At 35.1% G+C, this 15985-nt stretch overlaps 1 protein-coding gene across 12 annotated transcripts in view; it reads right to left on the bottom strand.

Annotated features, from left to right (window-relative positions):
* hiw (highwire) overlaps positions 1-15985 on the bottom strand; it is a 171481-nt gene that overhangs the window by 121096 nt on the left and 34400 nt on the right. For 10 of the 12 annotated variants that reach the window (XM_068385984.1, XM_068385985.1, XM_068385986.1 and 7 more), the window contains 5 exons: positions 13436-13640; positions 12638-12798; positions 11886-12005; positions 7528-7758; positions 238-366 (listed from right to left, as the gene is read on the bottom strand). In XM_068385984.1, coding sequence (XP_068242085.1) covers positions 238-366; positions 7528-7758; positions 11886-12005; positions 12638-12798; positions 13436-13640 — 846 coding nt within the window. The remainder of the gene's footprint in view (positions 1-237; positions 367-7527; positions 7759-11885; positions 12006-12637; positions 12799-13435; positions 13641-15985) is intronic. The other 2 variants (XM_068385987.1, XM_068385994.1) reach the window with 2 other exon arrangements.

Here is a 15985-nt window from a genome sequence, read left to right as displayed (position 1 = left end):
GATAGCTAAGACAAGTCATATTAGCTGCAGTCTACAATATAAGTCTACAATTCATAAATGCTATTTTGATAATCAATGCAAAACAAATCTTCCACAAAGTATGATATAGTTTGAAAATCTTTTTTCCACTTCAAGCAGCAGAATCCATTTCAAATTGCATGAAGATTTATAACAAAACGTACACGCATGAAATCATTCGTGAAACTCAAATAGCAAATGGTAAACAACGAAAAATACCTGAATGATGAAGCCCACAGGCAACTTGCACAACGGGAGAGGATCCCGACAGAATGACACGGGCTGGGGAAACTGCGGCTATCTTACTCGCGTCCCTCTCTTGGTCGCTTCCTAAGCCATCCTCTACTCCTGCAATAACATCTTACTTTAAGACAAGCATAAATAGAAGTACCTCTTCAATTATATCTAAATGAGGTTGGAGGTTATCTAGCAAGTGACGCAAATGTATTACCTCCGTCACTAAAAACTCCATCCTCATAGGCAGATAGAGGCACATATAGGTGCTCAACTTGCAAACTTAATTTGTTCCAAGAACTTATTTGGAAATCGAATTTGTGTTAAATTTTGGCCTAGCACAGGCCTAACCTGAATCCCATGCTATTAAATTTGCACTTGCTATGCTCATGAAGACTTCATTAAGCTCCCATGTTTAAGAATTCCATAACAACGCAGGAATCTCCACAAAATTTCCCAGCTCTGCGGGAGACCATTCTTTTGGGTCATCCACCTGCTTTTCTTGCTGTCCATTTATATGACGAACCATCGATTTACAAGGAGTGACTCTATGATTCATGATTCATACTATGTTGGCATCTTTAATCATTTGGGTCACTTTTAGAAGGGCCCAGTGGTTGACTGGATCACTATGATTTCCCGCTACAAGAGTCAACAAAATAGTCGGGTTTCATATAAAATAGATATCAAGTTATTACAATGTTAGTTTGCTCACTGTATTAAATGATATAGTATTGTTTGATTATAGTATCTCTTTATCTTCTCTGTTATTTTCATTTGGATTTGTTTGTATCTCTGAATGTTTGTAAGTTTCGAACCTTCTCTATGTCATAAAGGAACAGCATTATTCAGAAAAAATATTTTCTGAAAGTGATAAACAGTCTCGTAACTTCCCAAATGAATATGAGAATTCACTATAAAGCTAAAACATAAAAATACAGTACTCCACATAAATACTACCATATTTCCTAATAGTCAATCTACATTACGTATAAAACAGTTCCACGTTCACATTTAAAGTTCATTTATACATCAAAATGTTGCAGGGGTTAATTATTAGTTGGATGTTCTATGCATATGTTCTACCCATTACCGGTCTAATCAGACTTCTCGAAAACATACGCAAACTTGAAGTCTGTGATGAATGCTACAAAATCATTGCCCAAAAACTTATAATAGAAAATGTAAGTGACGTTCCTTGTATTAATTAATTTATTTTACAATTTATAATTCACCTGTACATATAGTCATTCCTAAATATACTGTATATTATAACTAACCATTTGAGATTAATACTTTAACAATAATTAAATTTGGGTTGGGTGAGGCTATTATAACAACCAATGCCACAATCGTATAGTAACTTATCATCTATAGTAAGTTATCATCTTCTCGTCACATAAAATAGAATACCTTTTAAATCCTCGAGATATTTTTCAAAGAAAATTGCAGATGAGTATGTGAAAAAAATTCTATATTCTATACTCACCCTAATCAATTTCATATCCAAACCACTTTATCAAAAATTACTCTTGCCCACCTTACCCCTACGCTTGCAAAATAGGTTCCAAGATGTTCAAAATGCTTCAAAACATTCTAATACAATCCCACAGTGTACATTTATTCACTTTAAAATGTAATAGTCCAGATAAATTAAATATTCACAACACAACTGCCTAAAGCTTGCTGCTCAACATGGTTGCAAAAACATCAAAATATGGAGAAATCTGACGAGGAGGAATATGTATCATTAAGTACTGGATGTAGACTACTATAATAAGAAGCTAGAGATTGCAAAAATAGCACCTGCACAAGATGAACTTATACGGGGATAAGTTCGGGCATGTCTCATGATTGAGCTTCTCTCTTAGCAAGAGAACACTGACGTCTATTGCCTGGCAAGCACATAGATTTCAATAATTGTTAACGTAGAGATCATCATAAAAAATTTATACTGATTAGTGCTTAATATTTAATATTTATTCTTATTGGGTAAATACAGTATACTTATCATATCAGCAAAAAATAAAGTATTATATGATCGTATGACCAGGACTGACTACAAATGGTTTTTGAAACCTTTATCAAATCTTTAATATGTAGGTTCACGGCTTACACCAAATCTCATTTTACGACATTTCGTGGATATGATACATTTCCCATGAAGTAAAGTTATATTCATCATCAACATCGTCTCCTCCTACGCCTATTGACGCAAAGGGGCTCCGTTAGATTTCGCCAGTCGTGTCTATCTTGAGCTTTTAAATCAATATTTCTCCGTTCATCATCTCCTCCTTCACGCTTCATAGTCCTCAGCCATGCAGGCCTATGTCTTCTAACTCTTCTAGTGCCTTGTGGAGCCCAATGAAATGTTTGATGAGCTAATCTCTCTTGGGGAGTGCAAAAAAGTTATCTAACTGTATTTTTTTTTTCTTGCTGTTTTGTAAGATCCTACGATTAATTTCTGCCTTCCAAATTTTTCATTGTCATGTTTTTGTTTCCTAGATTATGAATTTACTATCCTGCATTAGTATATGGGAGTGACTTCGATACTGTATTTAGGTGCGTTCTACCTCATGTTGAAATTTGACTTACACTCCAGACGTTTTGTTTTTGTTAGACCGTACTAAAATGCCAAGACAGTTCCAGCCCTTATGCCCAACCTCTTTCGCTTGTTTCTCATTATGGCTTTTCATTTAACATATGGGTCTTTTGCGAACAAGTTCTGTAACTGCTTTTTTCTGGTTAGGCTGGGAGGAACGTAGAGAGTAGAGGTCCCCTTTTTTTGTTTTATTTCTTGTTGATGTCGGCTACCCCCCAAAATTGGGGGAAGTGCCTTTGGTATATGTATGTATGCATAATTTCATTCAAAACATTAAGAGCAATACAGTAGATCAATGTTGTATAGAATGCCTTGACTGTATTCATAAATAAATGGATTTCATGAATCTCTTAACAGCACTTTCCTCCTGATCAAAAGTTTAATGATAAATTATATAAATACTCTGATTGAACCAGTTGGCATCTAGAGAAATATAGCAAGGGTTCACAACTAGCATTTTGGTACGAACATTAATCTTTCCTTCAAGAATAAGGAGCTAAAACTGCATTCTACTAAACATTTCGTGACCTAAAAGTAAAATTTCAGTGACATTCTGCATTCTACTAAACATTTTGTGACCTAAAAGTAAAATTTCAGTGACATTCTGCATTCTACTGAACATTTCGTGACCTAAAAGTAAAATTTCAGTGACATTCTGCATTCTACTGAACATTTCGTGACCTAAAAGTAAAATTTCAGTGACATTCTGCATTCTACTGAACATTTCGTGACCTAAAAGTAAAATTTCAGTGACATTCTGCATTCTACTGAACATTTCGTGACCTAAAAGTAAAATTTCAGTGACATTCTGCATTCTACTGAACATTTCGTGACCTAAAAGTAAAATTTCAGTGACATTCTGCATTCTACTGAACATTTCGTGACCTAAAAGTAAAATTTCAGTGACATTCTGCATTCTACTGAACATTTCGTGACCTAAAAGTAAAATTTCAGTGACATTCTGCATTCTACTGAACATTTCGTGACCTAAAAGTAAAATTTCAGTGACATTCTGCATTCTACTGAATATTTCGTGACCTAAAAGTAAAATTTCACTGACATAATACAGTCCATGCTGACTACATGCCATGCATCTTTATGGTGCACACGGGTACATTTGAGAGTTCATCTTTTTGATAGCTTCTTCAAGATTAAGATTCCATCAGCTATTTAGAAAAAAAATCAGACTTTAAAAGGTGCAGGAAACATCATCTCTGACATGACAACAAAAGATTCAATTCATCATAAAACAAAAGATGCTACAAAAGATTTGATATGCAAAATTTGTCTTAATACTGAAATGCCAATGAACACCATTCTGCTTTTAAAAACTAAGCATGCACCTTTATAAACCAAAAATGAAAGTAATAAAGTTTTCTGTAGTGCTGTATTTGTTATAAAAACAATATAAAAAGGTAAATAAATAGTGGAAATGTGGTCAAAAAGTATAGAAGGAAAGTCATAAGTAGATTAAAAACCTAGACTGTCAAATTTCTCTTGAGATGTCAAAAATGAAAGAAATTAAGTTCTGCTGGAGTGCTGTATTTGCTATAAAAACAATATAAAAAGGTAAATAAATAGTGGAAATGTGGTCACAAAGTATAGAAGGAAAGTCATAAGTAGATTAAAAACCTAGACTGTCAAATTTCTCTTGAGATGTCAATCACGGAAGTAAATTATTCTCCAACATCACAGAGAGATAGCCAGCTCTTTGAAGTCCAGACCAATAACATGATCTACAATGGCTCAATCTTAAGCATAAGGCCATGTGATTAGCGAGGATGTATCCTAATCATCCTCGGTGCAAATAATTTTTAAAAAATGGGGCTCAATGTTATGTTTTTTACAGTAAAGTGCCTTGTAACACTGGCATTCCTACTAATGGGTAGTTTTCATATCTCATCATAGCAATTTCAATGAGCATCATTTCTTCCGATAGAAATTTTGACAATACAGAAGCTCCTCAACTTATAAGCTTAATTGGTTCAAAGACGCTGTTTGAAAGTCAAATTTTGTTCATTTTGACCTAGGGTAAGGCTAACCTGAAACCCATACCTTTGATTTCCAGCTACGAAAATCAACGAATAGAGGTGTTTCATATCAAATAGATATCAGGTTATTACCATCGTTGTTTTGCTTACATTATTACAGTATTTTTTTATCTTATCTGATATTTTCAGTTGGATTTTTGTTTCTATCTCCAAATGTTTAAGTTGAGGATCTTCTTTACTATAAACATTATACTGTATAGCTTCCATTTTAAACTTTTTTGTCTGAATTAGACCCAGAATCTAGCAACTCATTACTTAAGTTTTAACAAAGATTCATTTTAAACTTTTTTGTCTGAATTAGACCCAGAATCTACTAATAAAACCTCTTCATTATTTGAGTTTTAACAAAGGTTCATTTTAAACTTTTTTGTTTGAATTAGACCGAAAATCTACTAATAAAATCTCTTCATTATTTGAGTTTTAACAAAGGCTCATTTTAAACTTTTATGTCTGAATTAGACACAGAATCTACTAATAAAACCTCTTCGTTATTTGAGTTTTAACAAAGGTTCATTTTAGACTTTTTTGTCTGAATTAGACCTGGAATCTACCTACTCATTATTTGAGTTTTAACAAAGGTTCTTTTTAAACTTTTGTGTCTGAATTAGACCAGGAATCTACTAATAAAACCTCTTCATTATTTGAGTTTTAACAAAGGTTCATTTTAAACTTTTTTGTGTGAATTAGACCCAGAATCTACTAATAAAACCTCCTCATTATTTGAGTTCTAACAAAGATACAAATATCAATGTTTGATGGTCATCAATAACTAAACAAATAATTATAACCACACACTGCACCCTTGATTACCTCAACAATTTATACTGTAATAAAAAAGATTAACCCTTTTACCCCCAATGGACGTACTGGTACGTTTCACAAAACTCATCCCTTTACCCCCATGTATGTACCGGTACGTCCTTGCAAAAAACTGCTATTTACATTTTTTTTGCATATTTTTGATAACTTTAAGAGAAACTTCAGGCATTTTCCAAAAGAATGAGACCAACCTGACCTCTCTATGACAAAAATTAAGGCTGTTAGAGCAATTTAAAAAATATATATTGCAAAATGTGCTTTGAAAAAAAAATGTATCTGGGGGTTGAGGGTTGGAAAGTTCCAAATAGCCTGGGGGTAAAAGGGTTAACCAAACATATGATATAACCTAGAGGTGTCAATGCTTTTAGAGCCTTTTGCCTTATAGGTCTGTCAAACCAAGGCTATAACTTGGAGACTATACAAGGACGGACAACATAGAACAGAAAAAAATTGATATGAAAAAGAAATGCTAATTTGGACACAAACTGGAAAAATATACAAAGAATTAATAGTTTTCTCAATCCAATTGAAAAATTTCTCCTGATAAAGTGAGGAACACTAAAGCCAAAGTATAGTAATATTAGAAGTTGAAAAAAAAATATAAGACACACACTTACAGCCCCTCATAAAGAATTACTTTATATAGTATTTCTAAGGATAATTCTTCAATATAGTTTTGAACATTAGTTTAAATAGAGCACAGTACTGTGCTATAGATATTTTATTTATGTTTACAATTCCAGTTGAAATATAATATGTGATACTAACTACCGCATCTGTAGTTGCGTAATCAATATAAGCACATTTTAAAAAAAACAGTCTCATAAAACAAGAGATGAATATAACTATGGATAGGATTCCGTTGAGATAAACTTTGATAATCTATAATTTTCTCACAACTGTTGGAAACCCTTAGTAAAAAACAGTCTTAAAAAACAAGAGATGAGTATAACTGTGAGTAGGATTCCATTGAGCTAAACTTTGATAATCTATAATTTTCTCACAACAGTTGGAAACACTTACAAACAGTCTCAAAAAACAAGAGATGAGTATAACTGTGGCTAGGATTCCATTGAGATAAACTTTGATAATCTATAATTTTCTCACAACTGTTGGAAACACTTAGAAAAAGTCTCAAAAAACAAGAGATGGATATAACTGTGGATAGGTTTCCATTGAGATAAACTTTGATAATCTATAATTTTCTCACAACTGTTGGAAAAACACTTAGAAAAAGTCTCAAAAAACAAGAGATGAGTATTACTGTGAATAGGATTCCATTGAGCTAAACTGTAATAATCTATAATTTTCTCACAACTGTTGGAAACACTTAAAAAAGTCTCATAAAACAAAAGATGAGTATAACTGTGGATAGGATTCCGTTCAGCTAAACTTTGATAATCTACAATTTTCTCACAACTATTGGAAAAACACTTAGAAAAAATCTCATAAAACAAAAGATGAGTATAACTGTGGATAGGATTCCGTTGATATAAACTTTGATATTCTACAATTTTCTCACAACTGTTGAACACATTTAGAAAAAACAGTCTCAAAAAACAAGAGATAAGTATAACTATGGATAGAATTCCATTGAGATAAACTTTGATAACCTACAATTTTCTCACAACTGCTCGAATTAACTACGGTGATCCAAAATACATACTGTACCTACTCTAAAAAAGGGTGGTAAAATGAATATACCGTACTGACTAAAAAAAATAAAAAAAAGATAAAACTAATGATAACAAATGGAAAGATACAGGTGGCACTGGCCAAATAAAATAAAGCAGCAAAACAAACCTAGGATGTTATTGGCAGCAAGGGGATCAAGGGGGGCAGGACTGGCAGCCGCTGCAATTGCGGCAGAGTCGGGACTGGCAGCTGTGGAAGAACCAATACCGGTACTGGCCACACTGCTGTCACCGCTGTCACCTGCAGCATTCGCAGGGGCGAGAAGGCGTAACAGTCGAGCCTCAAACTGGCCTAGGTTTCCCAGCTGGCTGTCTCGTGCTGAACCTTGGCCATCTAACTCTGTTAACAATATATTGGCACGTGTGCTACAATGGCTATGGTTACACAGAGTGTAGAAAATAATAAAAAAAAAAAGGATACATGAACGCAAATACATGAACGAAAATACACGAACGTAAAGGCATACCATTAAGACAAAGCATAAACTAAGGGACTGAATCATGCTACCGAAAACAGAAAAGCAATGGTCAAAATCACTCAAATGTACGTAAGGATGTTGCAAGTAAGGAATATACTTTATAATGTTCATAAATTGAGCAGACATGCTAAAGCAGATACGGTAATTGCATAACATTTATAAAATAAATATAAAAAAGCAAACAGCATTTAATTCTATACTACTGAAATTGCATTCTTAAAATAAAATCTAATTGGTTTCAAATATTCTATACTAATTCAAAATTTTGATTCCCTATTATAAAAACTTTCACCCGAAAATCAAAAAGGGCTTGGAATAACACTAATAAATCAAAATTGGAAGTTGCTCCCCATGTTGAGTCATATACATAAATAAATATGTCAAAAACACTGCCAAACTCTATTATATGGATGGCTAGAACTTAATCTATCAAAAAACAGTAAAGAGGCCTTAGGTCTGCCTTCTAGAAACTCTAAATTCAAAGTTGGAGTAGAGTTCGTTATCAAATAACATTAAAAATATAAAATGTGCATTAGTACTGTACTCAAATTCATATTGTACTTCACTCGCTTAACCGATATTAATATACTGTACACCACACTAGCGTCCGCTTTCCTCATACTGTATACTGTAATCATTGACGTGATACTGTCAAACATCTTAAATTTATTGAGAAGACATTACATACATCAAGAGTCAATCGCCAGAGATATTTTTCTCTTTTTGGTGTAAACTATAAGGCCGGGAGCACACTAGCGACTCTGTGGCACCACAAAGCCACAGCATCGTGTGGCGGGGATGTGGTCTCCCATAGGTTTCCATTGTTTTCAAGTTTTGCCGCGCAAACTAGCGACTGTGGCAAGCGACTGTGGCTCTCTGTCGCTCATCCCCGCCACAGGCGTGGCGCGGCTTTGAAAACAATGGAAACCTATGGGAGACCACATCCCCGCCACACGATGCTGTGGCTTAGTGGCGCCACAGAGTCGCTAGTGCGCTCCCGGCCTGTTATGGATGTTGCTAACCTCCAGATAGACAAAATATTACTTAGTATATCATAATCTCCTCTTCCCCAAATTGACATTTTATTTAGTGAAAGCTTTGCTTATCAAAATAAAAATAAGTCCCTGATAATAACAGTGTCTTCAGGTCATTGAAACTTTGTAACGAGGTAGTTATCGTTGGCAGGTAGAAAATGGAGAGTGGGAAGTTTGCCTCTCTCATGACCTAAGCTATTCACTTTTCCTTATGCCCATAGGAATATAATATGGTGGTTTAAATAGGTAATGATTCTTAACGGACTCTGTTTTGCATAATTAAAAAAAATGCAAAACACTTATAAACTTTATTTGTTCCAACATGAAGAGAAACCTTCGTCTCTTCTCATTTGCTGGTGGGAGGTATTCTTTCTGAACCAACAGCCTAAGATTCACTCTCTCCTAAAAATATTATTTTCCTTGACTACAAGATTAGCAAGGAACAATTACTCATATTTAATATTAACGCTGTTAGAGACAAGAAAAGAAAACTTTTATAGTACTGGAAAAACAAAAAGACATTGCTGAAGGCAACTATTATTCCAACATACCAAAGTAAGCAAGTACCGTAGTTGCAATCTTGCACTATCCTTGCCTCCCAATTACTGAAGGAAATATGAAAGATATCCCTTTTTTCATGGGTGAGCCTAAAAGAAATGATGCTCTGATATGTAGCTTGCCTGTATGCTTGTCTTTTCAGTACATACTTAGCCTGGCTGCTATCCTGGATAGAGGAAAGAGAAACACAAAGGTTTACCAACTCGATTCATTAAAGCCAAGGCTATAAATATGAGAAATCCCTAATACAATTTGCAGGACCTAAAAAGGTACCACAGAGAGATGGGGAATAAATTTCTCATTCCCCAATAAGAGATAGGAATGAATTGAAAAAGACCGAGCGAAGCTTATCAAAAGCATGGATGAAGTCTTAGAATATCAGGAATCTATGTCTTAGTCTGGAAACTGGTCCAGGTCTACATTATGAAAGATTCTGAGCTGAAGCTAATAGAGAGTTACTGTATCAAAGTTAACCCAAGATTTAGAGTGATCAATTTGGTTGCTCACTTGGTGAATCATGTTTTAAGAGAGAAAATACAATTTTCTGTTTAACAAGCTATAGAATTCCTCAATACCCTAAACATTAATTACACAAAGAACTTTTCTTCATGCAAGTTAGTGACCCTCTACTCCATCTGTTAAATATGATGGCCGATTAGTTCACTAGTACATATTCCCCAATACTACACAGAATTCTAGAAGTTTTATTCCCACTGTTACCAAGTTGTGGAATGATCTTCCTAATCGGGGAGTTGAATCAGTAAAACTTCAAAAGTTCAAAGTTGGAGCAAATGTTTTTATGTTAACCAGGCTGACACGAGCCTTTATAGAGTTTATATATGACATATCTATTTTGACGTTACTGTTTTCAAAATGATTTATTGTCAATTTCTTCTCATCATTTATTTATTTCTTTATTTCCTTTCCTCACTGGGCTATTTTTCCCTATTGGAGCCCTTGGGCTTATAGCATCTTGCTTTTCCAACTAGGGTTGTAGCTTGGCTAGTTAATATAATATATAAGAAGTATTCTTCACTTTTTAGAATAGGTGCAGGAAGATAAAACAAACACTAGGCAATAGTTCAATAAAAGAAAACAGATACATCAATGGTAAACTAATGCCAAACCTGATAAAGTATTTTCTGTCACACAGGAACTGCGCTGTTACTCCCTGAACTTAATGAGACAAGGATGTCAGGATAGTAAAAGGACCACTTCAACATTATGAACTGTTTAAGTCTCACAGACAAAGCATGGGTCTTCCACAACAATAAACTCCACCTGGATTAAGATGTGGCCAGACTCTGCCTCAGATAAAGACCTCAAAGGGTTTGAGCTTCAAAATGGTTGAGCATATTGTCTCTATATAAGTCCATAGGTTTGGACATCAGTGATAGTGTTGAGGATTTGGTGGTCATAACACAGCTCACAACAAAAGAACTCGAGCCTTTTGAGGAAGCAGCAACAGAAGGTAGGTAAATAAAGTAAATGTCTTTGGAGGAGGGAGGGAAAGACAATGCTCATACCTCATAGATTGAAGAAATGTGCGCAAAATGGGGCGAGTTTACAATTATTCTATGCAAATATCCCAAACGAGGCAGGTGCATAAAAGTGATAATCCATAGACAACCTAAAACATATGCAAAAGCAAACATTTTTGGACAGATTTTTAGTGAAGAACCTATAATTCCCAAGTAGAAACAGAAGAGATATATTGACAAGAGGAAGAACCTCATTAGGACAGTTACCCAACATTGTTACAGAAGACGACCCCCTTTCCAAGCATTACCGCCACCTTATCACCTTTCACTCAGACTATCTACTCTCCATATTATACAGGTAAAGTAAAGTTAATAACTGTACAGTGTTCATCTATTTCCTCTACCCATATAATTCATTCCTTCTATTTATTGTTTCTTGGTTTTTTTATGGTTTCATGCAAGTAGATACTGTAAACTAGGTGAAAAATACAAATGATTTTTTGGGGTCAAGAATATACTAACATAATTCATACTAATTCTTAAGAGTTGAGATTAATTTGGTGTTCAAACAAATCAGTTATTATATGAGAAATATCTACGTCTGTTACCCCCCTTATGCAATTAAGAGAAACTTTCCTCAACATAGCCTTTACCCGATTAAAATTGCATCATGCAGTTCCGTACTGAACTAATAAAACAGCACATCTAAGAACACAACATTATAAAAATAAGTTCAAACCGAATGCTTATCATGAACAAGGGCAGCCAGTCTTAAGTCATCTTTTATGAACACTTGCTTAAGCTACTTTCACTTCAAGGAACAAAAATATCCCAATAAAACTTATATACTTAAAAGTGAACCAATCTTTAGAAAATATTAGAAGCAAAACGTTTCAAAGGAAAGCTACTTCTTACCTTTCCTTCCAAGCTCTGGGGCATATCTCGAATTCTTGTGACGGGGTCTGTGACGTCGCTCGTCCAACCTCCTCTGCAACTGATCCTGGAGTCGTCCGCATGCCCGACCAAAGATATTTCCTGCGAAGGATTTTAAACTTAATTGCAATATCAGAAAATTTAAACCTTCAGTGGCATACAGATCGAGTTAAAGATTATGAAACCCAATACAGTATAAAACCATCATCTCTACAGAAGGTCCTGAACTTACAAACTTAATTTGGTTCCTAGAAGCTGTTTGAAAGTCTAATAGTTTCTGTCTAATTTTTTTAAATTTTGGCTTAGGGTAAGTCTACCCTGACTCCCATGTCTATGATTTCCAGCTACAAAATTCAACAAATAGTTGGGTTTCATATGACATAGATATTAAGTTATTACAAATGTCATTTTCCCAACTGTATTAACTCTTTTACCCCCCATGGACGTACTGGTACGTTTCACAAAACTCACCCCTTTACCCCTATGGACGTACGTCCTTGCAAAAAAATGCCATCTAAATTTTTTTTTTGCATATTTTTGATAATTTTTTGAGAAACTTCAGGCATTTTCCAAGAGAATGAGACCAACCTGACCTCTCCATGACAAAAATTAAGGCTGTTAGAGCAATTTAAAAAAAATATACTGCAAAATGCGCTTGAAAAAAATTAACCACTGGGGTTAAGGGTTGGAAATTTCCAAATAGCCTGGCGGTAAAATGGTTAACTACGGCTTACCTCCAAGATTGCCAACTTCAGGAAAGCCAAAGAGTCCTGAGTGTGGTCCTTGCATTAAGGAAAACGGGTCCTGGTCTATGTCCCCGCCAATTTCGTCTGCACAAGAACGGCAGCAGCCACACACGCCACAACCCGAATCGCCGGAGCCACATCCGCAAGGTCTGAAATCACAGTAAGAGATATATGATGTAGTAATAATAGTAATAATAATGTTATAATAATTAATCTACTATAACCCTCTTCACTATTCAACTTTCTATTGGGGCTGAAAACAATGATATTCGGATACAAGTACATGCCGATGATGATGACGAAAAAACATGTATAATTCAGAGGTATAATTACGTAAATGTGAAAATTTTAGTTATACACGGATCATGTATAAAACATGACTGATTTCTTTAAAGTTAAATATGATGTAATATGCAAGGTAAAACACACGGATAATTCAGAATTACAAATATATAAATGTGACAATTTTAGTTATACAAGGATCACGTACAGAACATGACTGATTTCTTTAAAGTTAAATATGATGTAATATGCAAGGTAAAAAACACGTATAATTCAGTGGTATAATTACGTAAATATGACAATTTTAGTTATACAAGGATCATGTATAAAACATGACTTATTTCTTCAAGTTAAATATGATGTAATATGCAAGGTAAAAACACAGATAATTCAATAGTAAAAATATACATAAAAGTGACAATTATAGATATAAAAGGATCACATTCACGTGAGACTATTTTCTCTAATTTACCAAAACCTCAAATCATCAGAACGAGAACTTACTGGCCAGAGTTACGATTCGGTCTGCCACTGGAGACACAGGCGGAACCGTATCCGGTGCACTCGTGACAAATCGTGCACACGAGACAATGATCCCTAACCCATCTGTGACGCCCAGGAGCGCACATAGCACCCTCCCCTCCGTCTTCACTCTCCACGCCATCCTCGTCGATGTCGTCTTCCCCAGCTCCTACAGACATTGACATGCCTAAAGATAGTGGTAGGCAAGCGTTCAAAATCAAACAAATTATAACTTGGCTCTCCTTAACTTCTTCATCATGAAACAAAAAAGGTGGGAATATAATAGGGAAAATGAACAGGACACATTTACCTACAAAGGGATGATTTCATGCGTAAGGTATAAAAAGTATTAACCCTTTAACGCCCAGGCTATTTGGAAATTTCCAACCCTTAACCCCCAGGGGGTTATTTTTTTCCCAGCACATTTTTCAGTATATTTTTTTCAAATTGCTCTAAAAGCCTTAATTTTTGTCATAGAGAGGTCAGGTTGGTCTCAATCTCTTGGAAAATGCCTGAATTCTCTCAAAAAATTATCAAAAATATGAAAAAATAAATTTTTATAGCATTTTTTTGCAAGGACGTACCGGTACGTCCATGGGGGTAAAGGGATGGGTTTTGTGAAACGTACCAGTACGTCCTTTGGGGGTAAAAGGGTTAAATTGCACACAGTAAATCAAGTCTAACTATATATTGTGGAAAAATTTCTTTGCATGTTTCAGACACATAGTTAACCCAGTTTACATAAAACATGGAGCTATAGTTTGGAAACCTGTTGCGCTACTTATAGGGATATCGTCATAACTGACCCCCAACTACGAATTCCTTAAACCTAAATGCTATACAAGGGCAAAATATCCTACGAAAAAAAAATACATGGAAATACTAAACAGACACAATACCAATAAGAATAAAAAACTAAATTCTAATACTAAAATTTATTTCAATACTTATCTAGGGGTCACATAGCTAATATCTATGAAATGCGAGCTTCTCGACCTAAAACAAAATTATCTCTCAACCTCTATACTCACCAAGTGAACCCACCCATCTACATTTGTGCCCATCAAAATAAGTAGGCCAGTGTTTTTGTTATAACTATTAGAATATTTTCTCTTAAAAGCTAAAATAAACAATCTATAAGGTTGTGAAAATAACAATTTCTAAGTATAGTGGAGTCTCCATATGGTTAGCTGAAGCATGTGGGGAATTGAATGTGCGAAAGGAATCAAAGGTTGTTTGAGAAGATCTGTTCAACATGGCATTCTTGGAGTTTGTGTGTGCAGGAGCCACGGGTCTGTGAACCACTAATTTTGAAGTCAAAACATAGTTATCAGGGTCATTCTGCTTTTCTTCAACTCCCAAAAACTAGTTTACCATTGGCCAAACCATTGATCAGAAATCCAGACACAAACAATTTAGGAGCATAGCACCTACACCACAGTATGGGTGAATCTGGACTGATGAACAGAGCCCATCTATTTTTCTGTTTATAGAAGTAGCAAACATATCTGAATTGAATTTCTAAGTCAACTTCCATATTCTCCAACAAACTAACAGGTGAAGACACCAGTTCCTTGGAAGAACTTAATATGACCAGCTCAGCTGATCTGCCAGAACATATATGAAACAGTTTCTGACCTGGTACTCCCTTGTTTCTTGATGCAGCCCAAAAATTATGGTGTATTGTCCATGAATACAGCAATAACCCTCCCCCATAACTAAATTTTTCCACTGCACAAGAGCTGTGTGACCACTAACAACTCTGGAGGCAATTCAGGTGTAATGAAGACTCCAGGTGATTCCATTTTCCTGACATATGTGCATGACCTAGTCACACCCTAACCAATGCCTGAAGCATCACAGAAGAGAGAGAGAGAAATCTGGAATCTAAACAGTGAGGTAATCATGGCAAAAAATGAGAAAGATGGTCACATTATGCTATCAAATTTAGTCGATCCTGACGAGAAGGAATTACAGTCTTTTCTTTTGAGTGATGTGAAACTACAAAAGCATCAACTTTGGATTATCTAGGAGTGAGCCTCTCCAGCAGTGTCATTATTCCGAGAAGTCTCCTCCCCCTACGGTCAGCCCCTGGAATTCACGAGAGTTGGATAACAGATACACCTCAATATAGATCCGTGAGTTACTGATGTTCTCGTTCAATAATACTGTAATACTCATCCCCTCTACCAAATCACTGCTGTTTTTGCAAGGTCGACTCACTACCCTTACGAAGTCGCTGCCGTGTTTGTGTGGTCAACTGACCATCCGTGGCAGACCTCAAAATAACGGTTGAATAAAAACTTTGGGAGACCTAAATGTATATCTATATCTTCTGACAACATCCTATCAATGGATTGACATAAAAAAAAATTAAAAAGCAGAAAACATACTTTATCAAACCTAAACTAAGTCTTTATGCATAAAACAAGAGAAAAGTTTTTACACATTTAAGGAGAATGACAGGTCGACCGTCACTCACGAATGATAGTGCCAGAATAATTAATGGAGCTTAAACAGTCCCCGCGGACC

The sequence above is a fragment of the Palaemon carinicauda genome, chromosome 13, assembly GCF_036898095.1.
Source record: "Palaemon carinicauda isolate YSFRI2023 chromosome 13, ASM3689809v2, whole genome shotgun sequence".
NCBI lineage: Eukaryota > Metazoa > Arthropoda > Malacostraca > Decapoda > Palaemonidae > Palaemon > Palaemon carinicauda.
This window is presented reverse-complemented; position numbering and strand designations above follow the sequence as displayed.